General features: G+C 58.0%; 1 protein-coding gene across 2 annotated transcripts in view; it reads left to right on the top strand.

Moving 5' to 3' along the window:
* The first annotated feature begins 720 nt into the window (after window positions 1-720).
* Window positions 721-7,359, top strand: part of FOXD1 (forkhead box D1) — a 55,556-nt gene continuing 48,917 nt past the window's right edge. For both annotated transcript variants that reach the window (XM_062211862.1, XM_062211861.1), the window contains exon 1: window positions 721-2,327. In XM_062211862.1, the coding sequence (XP_062067846.1) occupies window positions 753-2,297 (1,545 nt within the window). In that variant the 5' untranslated portion in view covers window positions 721-752 and the 3' untranslated portion in view covers window positions 2,298-2,327. The remainder of the gene's footprint in view (window positions 2,328-7,359) is intronic.

Below are 7,359 nucleotides of genomic sequence, written 5' to 3'. Positions count from 1 at the left end.
CCGGGACCACCTCAGGACGCGGCGGTTCTGCGCCCAGCCAGACGACGGCGGGGGACCCTGGAGCTGTCAGACCCTGTGGAGTAGGGGTGGAGGGCCGAGAGGGGGAGAAGCGGGCTGCGACCCCTGACAGACCACCGCGTAATTCAGCCTCCGCCGCCTGGGCGGGAATGGCGGGGGTCCTCCTTCCTCCCCGCCCTCGCGTGCGCTGCCCCCGCCTACGGGTGAACTTTCTCTCCCGAACACGCTGATTTCCGAGCTCGCTCTCCCTTCCCTCGGCCGCGCTCTGACGTGCGCACCATGTGACAGGCCCCCTTCTGCTATAAGCCCGGGAAAGGTCCGCCCTCTCCTGGACTCAGCCCCGGCCTCGCCGCGCTCCGTGTCCGGGCTCTCACCCGTCCCGCACCCTCCCGCGCGCCCGACAGCTTGGATTCGCCCACCCCTCCACGGAACCGACCGAAGCCGAGCCGCGGAAGAGAAGGTCAAGTCCTCCGCCCCGGCTGGTGCGCGCCGAACCCCGGAGCGCGGAAGGCGCGCGACGACTGCGGCGGCGGCGCGAGAGTTCCAAAGTCGCCGCGCGAGGCCCCGCCGCGGCCCGCGAGGCCCCACGCACGCAGCCCCGGCCGCCGGCGCCGCCGCCGCCGCGCCCCCAGCGTGGCGCCCCCGGGCCGGGCCGGCAGCCCGGGACCCGGGCTGGGGCGCGCGCGGAGCCCGGACTCCGGCGCCCCTATGTGCCACCCCGCCGCGCCACAGCTATGACCCTGAGCACGGAGATGTCCGATGCCTGCGGCCTCGCCGAGGAGACAGACATCGACGTGGTGGGGGAGGGAGAGGACGACGACGACGAGGAAGAGGAGGACGACGACGAGGGCGGCGGCGGCGGGCCCCGGCTGGCCGTGCCCGCGCGGCGGCGGCGGCAGCGGCGGCGGCGGCGCTCGTACGCAGGCGAGGACGAGCTGGAGGACCTGGAGGACGACGACGACGACGACGACATCCTGCTGGCCCCGCGCGCGGAGGGCTCTCCGGCGCCCCCGGGCCCGGCCCCGGCGGCGGGGCCCGGGGCCGGAGGGGGCGGTGGCGGCGGCGGCGGCGCGGGCGCGGGCCCGGGCGCTGGGGGCGGCGGCGGCGGCGGCGGCGGCGGCGGCGTGGGCGCGGGCGCGGGGGGCGCGGGCGGCGGCGCCAAGAACCCGCTGGTGAAGCCGCCCTACTCGTACATCGCGCTCATCACCATGGCCATCCTGCAGAGCCCCAAGAAGCGGCTGACGCTGAGCGAGATCTGCGAGTTTATCAGCGGCCGTTTCCCCTACTACCGGGAGAAGTTCCCCGCCTGGCAGAACAGCATCCGCCACAACCTCTCGCTCAACGACTGCTTCGTCAAGATCCCCCGCGAGCCGGGCAACCCGGGCAAGGGCAACTACTGGACGCTCGACCCCGAGTCGGCCGACATGTTCGACAACGGCAGCTTCCTGCGCCGGAGGAAGCGCTTCAAGCGCCAGCCGCTGCTCGCGCCCAGCGCGGCCGCCGCCGCGGAGTCGCTGCTGCTGCGTGGCGCGGGGGCCGGGGGCGGCGCGGGCGACCCCACCGCCGCGGCTGCAGCCGCCGCCGCCGCCGCTGCCGCCGCCGCTGCGCTCTTCCCGCCCGCGCCGCCGCCGCCGCCGCACGCCTACGGCTACGGCCCCTATGGCTGCGGCTACGGCCTGCAGCTGCCGCCCTACGCGCCACCCTCGGCGATCTTCGCCGCCGCCGCCGCCTTCCACCCGCACTCGCCCCCGCCGCCGCCGCCCCCGCCGCCGCCGCCGCCGCCCCCGCCGCACGGCGCGGCCGCCGAACTGGCCCGGACCGCCTTCGGCTACCGGCCGCACCCGCTCGGCGCCGCGCTGCCCGGCCCCCTGCAGGCCTCGGCGGCCAAGGCCGGCGGCCCGGGCGCCTCGGCTCTGGCGCGCTCGCCCTTCTCCATCGAGAGCATCATCGGGGGCAGCCTGGGCCCGGCCGCCGCCGCTGCCGCCGCGGCTGCCGCTGCCGCCGCCGCGCAGGCCTCGCCCTCGGCCTCGCCGGCCGCGCCGCCCGCACCCGCACCCGCACCCGCGCTCGCGTCCGGCTCCGGGTCCGGCGGCGGCGGCGGCGGCGGCTGCGCGGCGCAGGCGGCTGCGGGCCCGGCCGCCGCGCTCACCCGCTCGCTCGTGGCGGCCGCCGCCGCCGCCGCCTCCTCCGTCTCCTCGTCGGCCGCGCTGGGGACTCTGCACCAAGGGACTGCCCTGTCCAGTGTGGAGAACTTTACTGCTAGGATTTCAAATTGTTAATAACGCTGTTAGCGCGCTTGAGAACAGCAGGTAGGAACCCCGGCTCCTTTATTCGTCTGGGTGGTTTGGGGTTCGTTTTCGCTGCCTTGCAGTCCCGCACGGGGACGGTGCGGGGCTGGCTCGGGGCGCGCCGCTCGGCTCCGCGGGTCCCTCTATTTATGCACGGGCGCCCCGCGCCGCAGCCCCCGCACCGGCCGGGCAGGAGCGGGGCGCTGATGGGGGCCGCCAGTCCGGGCACTGGGGCCTGCCTTGACGTTGAGCAGATTGAAGGAAAAAAAAAAAAAATCGAAGCCTTTTCAAGGTGTAGAGATTCTCAGGTCCAGGCGTTGAACAAAATTCATACTGTTCAAAAGAAGAGTAATACACACGTAGTGAAAGGATTGAAAATGCCGGCGAAGCAATACTTTTTATTGGAGGACACTTGTCTGATGTACTTTCTCATGAAAAGGAAGCAATGATTAACATGTTTACACAAGCAAAAAAAAAAAAGTCAAATTATCGTTTCTTATTTTAACCTGTGTTTTGTATCATAATGGACACGCGGAATTTTAATTTTGTACTTACTGCGTATTCTCTACAAGGGTATTGTAAATTTTACGGCAATTATTATTGTACTATTCTAATGTAAGATTTTTACACTTTTTCAGAAATAAAATGCTTACTTTTTAAAGAAAACCCACTAAGATGAGTGGCTTTGGTCGTCCCCTTCTTAGTTTATTTATTTATTTTTCTGTTAAGAAAAGTTTCTATGTGGGATAAATAGGAACCTGCTATAGAGTAGATCTAGCTAGTATTTTCAAAGAGAAGTTAGCAGAAGCATCAAGCCATGATTTTTCATTGCGACTTCCTAAGTCAAAACCATCACAGGAAATCAGAAATTATTTTTAACCGACTACAAATAAAAGTTGCGGGGTATGCATCTCCAAGCCTCACTCTGTTCTCTTTTAGAGGGTGTTCAGGCATTTTAAAGCAAAGCCAGTTACTCGAATAGGAATTTTTATGTTTGAGTGTTCCACTTCATTTATTTTCTGCTCACTTTTCACAACAGTTGCACATATCTGAAAAATCTCTACAACATACTATTATGTTGTAATAGAGGCAAAGAGGCAGTTTCTGGCTTAACATTTTTATTAGGAAAATTGAGAGGCCTATCAGTAAAGTGATGTGAGACAATATGTGCAAATATAAATAAATCGCATCTGACCACCCCAGTGTTTAAAATGGAGTTCCAGTCGTTGGGTACAGAGGATTTTTAAACTCGAAAAGCACACTTACTACTGAGATTCTTTTAAAATGAATAATCCAGGGTATGCAAGAGGAATCTTTAATTTGAGGGTAGCATAAGTGTTCAGGAGTAGGAAGTGAAAATGGGTCAGGTCTTTACTGAATGAATTCTATTTAGAATGAAAGTGATGTAGCATACTGCATTCCCACTTAAGGCTTTTCACTGACTACTCGTTGGGTGGAATTCCTACTTTGGGGGAAAAACGTGGCACCAGTTTTGATGACTAGATGTTATTGTGGCCTGGAGCAGTGAGGCGTATGGGATACCTAATTTAAACGCTTAGCATCAGTGTCTTGCAAGTGGAGATTAAATCTGGACCGGAGAGCTACAGGTTTAACTTACAGGTTGGTGAAGTGTGCGTTGTAGGCCAGTGTTTTCCGGCGGTGCTCACTCCTGACATCCTGCCCTCTCCTCCCCTCAGCGAGGTCAGAACTGACTCAGCCGCAGAAGGAGGGGCTTGCTTTTTTGTTTTCTTCCTATGAAATGTTTGAAAGAGGTTAAATAAGAGGTTAGCGTAAACACACTCACCCTCAAACTTACCACTAAATATAGAGATACAAATTGAAATACTGGTAGATCAAAATCCTATATGCAAGAAAGTTACTTTTGCCCGAGCCCGCCGGCCGAGAGAGGAGAGACCCCGGCCCCGAGAACCCCCGCGCGCCGCCGGGGTGGGGGGTGCAGAGGCGCGGGCAGGCGGCACCGCCTTCTGCAAGGCCCGGGGCTGGGACCCAGATGAGAACGCAGTTGCGGAGAGAGGGCCGAGGACAAAGCCGCGAGTGTTTTTTAATGTTTGCATGCTGCATAGATGTCCTGAGAGCTGGCGGTCCGAGCTAAGTCCTCTCCGGTTCAGACTCCCGCGTCTTTAAAAAAAAAAAAAAAAAAAAAAAAAAAAAAACAAAAACGCGGGGACCAGTTGCACCCCGCAGGGTGTCGGTGCGTTTCAGAGAAGGGCGAGGAGGCCCTGGACGATCCAGCGCTCCTGGGCTCTCGCTGCCCCCGCGCGCGGGCGCGCGCCCTGGAGCCCGCACACTGCAAAGGCAGCGCGCGCCTGGATGTCCCGTGCTGCGTCCTGCCCCTTCAGCGCCCCCACCCTCGGGGTCTGGGGTCCCTCCCCGGCTCTGCTGACCCTCGGGCCTGCTCGGCGGGGCGGACGACCCTGGGGGAGCGAGAGCTGGCGGACGGGTATGGGCTGGAAAGGTGCGGGCCGCTAGGCCAGGGCCGAGGGGTAGGAGGGGAGCTAGGCGCGGGCCGGGGGTGCGGGGCGCGCCCCGTCAGGCCGCGCGGGCGAGCAGGTGCTGGAACAAAGGCCGCCGGGCTCCCGCAGCCCTAGCCCGGAGAGGACGGCTCCTCCCGGAGCTCCTCATTCGCATGCAAATCCCGCGCCGGTCCCCTGTTCTTTGAAGGCAAACAGAAGGATGTTTGTGTGTTTGTAGGGGCGAAGCCTGCTTGAACAAGCCTTCCTCAATAGGCTGGGTCTCGAAAAATAAACCAGTTGGACAAACATTGGCCACCAGCGCTCCTCCTCCCAACTACAAAGTGTGGATTTGCTACAACTCATTAACCCGAAGCTTTTCTTCCCTTCTCCTTGTTTCCCTGCTCATCAAACGCCCCCGTAGAGCTCGACACAAATGACCGCGGCGCAGTCGGGAGGGAATTGCAGTTAATAGGGAGAGGGATGTATTGGGGCTAATGGTGCAGGCGGCTCCCGGAGAAGGACCACACAAAAAGGAACCTCTCCTTTCAGGGCCCCGTTGTGCCGCGGAGACTTAATCTGCAGCTAGGTTTAGCCAAATGTTATCTATTGCGCGGGTAATGAAGCCCTTATGGACTGAATTGCTCCTTGTACCACACAGGGTGTCATGACCTTAGATGCTTCTTGGTTGATTTCTTTTTCTTTTTTCCCCTCCACGAGGTAATTATTTTATTTCTTTAAAATCAGATCCCAGAGCCTCTGCTCAACGCGTTTCCTCTACATCCCCATCCTGTCCAGTTTTTTAAGGACTTTCCTTTTTCTTAAGAAGCAGTAGCAGCAGCAGCAGCAGAAAAACTCGGGAGGCAAAGGGACAAATATTCTGAGAGCCTTTCCCGTTGTTTTAACTCGCGGGAGCGTCTTTCTGTTTACTCATCTCCACTTCTGGTTTCCTCCCCAGGAGCCCCTTCCTGCCCAACATTTCTGGTGAAGGAACTGGAATTTTAGATGTATTTGTTGTCAAAACTCTTAGAGGGCCCGGAGTCCCCATGCAGGAGGCTTCTGCCTTCCACAGTCCACCACCGCCACCAGCCACCCGCCTTTTATTTATTTATTTTTTATTTTTGTAAACCCACCGTCTCTCCCTGAGCCAGCCTCAGAGCTGGGGAGCCGGCTGTTCCGAGGAAAGGCGATTATTCTGTTGGAGTGCCAGCCGGCCTCATTTATTAAAGGCTGTCCCAGGCCGCGGTTGAGGCTGTACCTGTTTTGTTTTTGTCTCTCTGGCCCTGGGGACTCTGATTTCCTCGCCTGACCGAGGAGCACGCTTGGAGCAACGAACCTTGTTGTTACAACTGCTGTTGATGGGTAGGGAGCTGATCTTATACCTAAAGTCAGGAACCGAGGGCTCTACTTAGAATTTAAAACTTCTCTGCTGGCTCCACGTTCTGCTCACACCTGTTTTTGTTACCGACCAAGAGGAGTCATTCTGGGCAGCTTGGAGGTCCGCTCAGCAGCAAACAGTCCAAATCAGAAATCTGCCCAGGAACCGTCCAGGCTCCTGGGGGGGGGGGGAGCATCCACATATGTGTGATTGGAATGCCAGGGCTCCCCCACCCGCTTTAGAACTGAACCAGACAAGGACGGGCCTGGGGAGCAGAGGACAAGTGAAGCGGGCCCAGCATTGTCCGCATCCATTCTTGTTGCTGCTGGCTTCCTGGTGGCGCAGCTGGGTCACACACAGGCACACACAGGCATGCACACTCGCTGCCCGTCAGCCACCGCTCGCCTCCCTTCTCCCCCTATGATTTTGTAATTAGACATATGCTTTGTGTTGGTCAATGTGCTTGATGTCACGGCCAGGGAGACGTGGCGTGTTTACAGGACCACGCATGAGAATGTGTAAATATGTTTAGTGTAAAATCTGGCCCTTCGACTTCAGCAGTAAATACCCTGCCAACACGGATACAATTATGTCTGACAGAAAGACGGAGGATCTGATCATGAGCAGCTGCTCAGGGCTCTGGGGGGCTGAGCCTTTCCCGACTGAATTCGCTTTGCAGATAATTTCTTTGCATGTCACATCTCTCTAATCACATCTTTCCCCTTGATGTGAACGGCTTGGGCTCTTTTTTTTTATTACTGACCCCTCTGGCGTGCAGGAAACTTCCTAGTTCATTGCTCCAGCTTCTTTGCCAGGAAAATACTATTCAGTAACGAGGAAAACATAGCAAGAGAAAGCCCCTGATGATGGTCGTGGATCCTGATTGGAGCCTCCAGGTGTGATAGGGTGGTGAAGAGGGAAAATGAAGATGAAAAACTATTAGCTTCTGACCCCAATTTATAATTTTTCTTGATGTTGTCATTAGCATCCTAGCTTTAAAAACTTTTTTTTTCAGTGACTGTAACTTTTTAAAATATACTTTTTAGGGGACAAATAGAAAAGAGCACAAATCTCAATAGTCTCACACAAAGCGGACACACCCATGTCACCATCATCCAATTAGCAGCTTTGATGTCATCCGGGCACCAGGAACCCACTGCACATTAACTTTTTAAAAGGAATTTCACTCATATTTCTCCCAACT

Source organism: Lepus europaeus, chromosome 15 (genome assembly GCF_033115175.1).
Source record: "Lepus europaeus isolate LE1 chromosome 15, mLepTim1.pri, whole genome shotgun sequence".
Lineage (NCBI taxonomy): Eukaryota > Metazoa > Chordata > Mammalia > Lagomorpha > Leporidae > Lepus > Lepus europaeus.
Note: the sequence above shows the minus strand (reverse complement) of the source record. Positions and strands in the feature narration are given on the sequence as shown.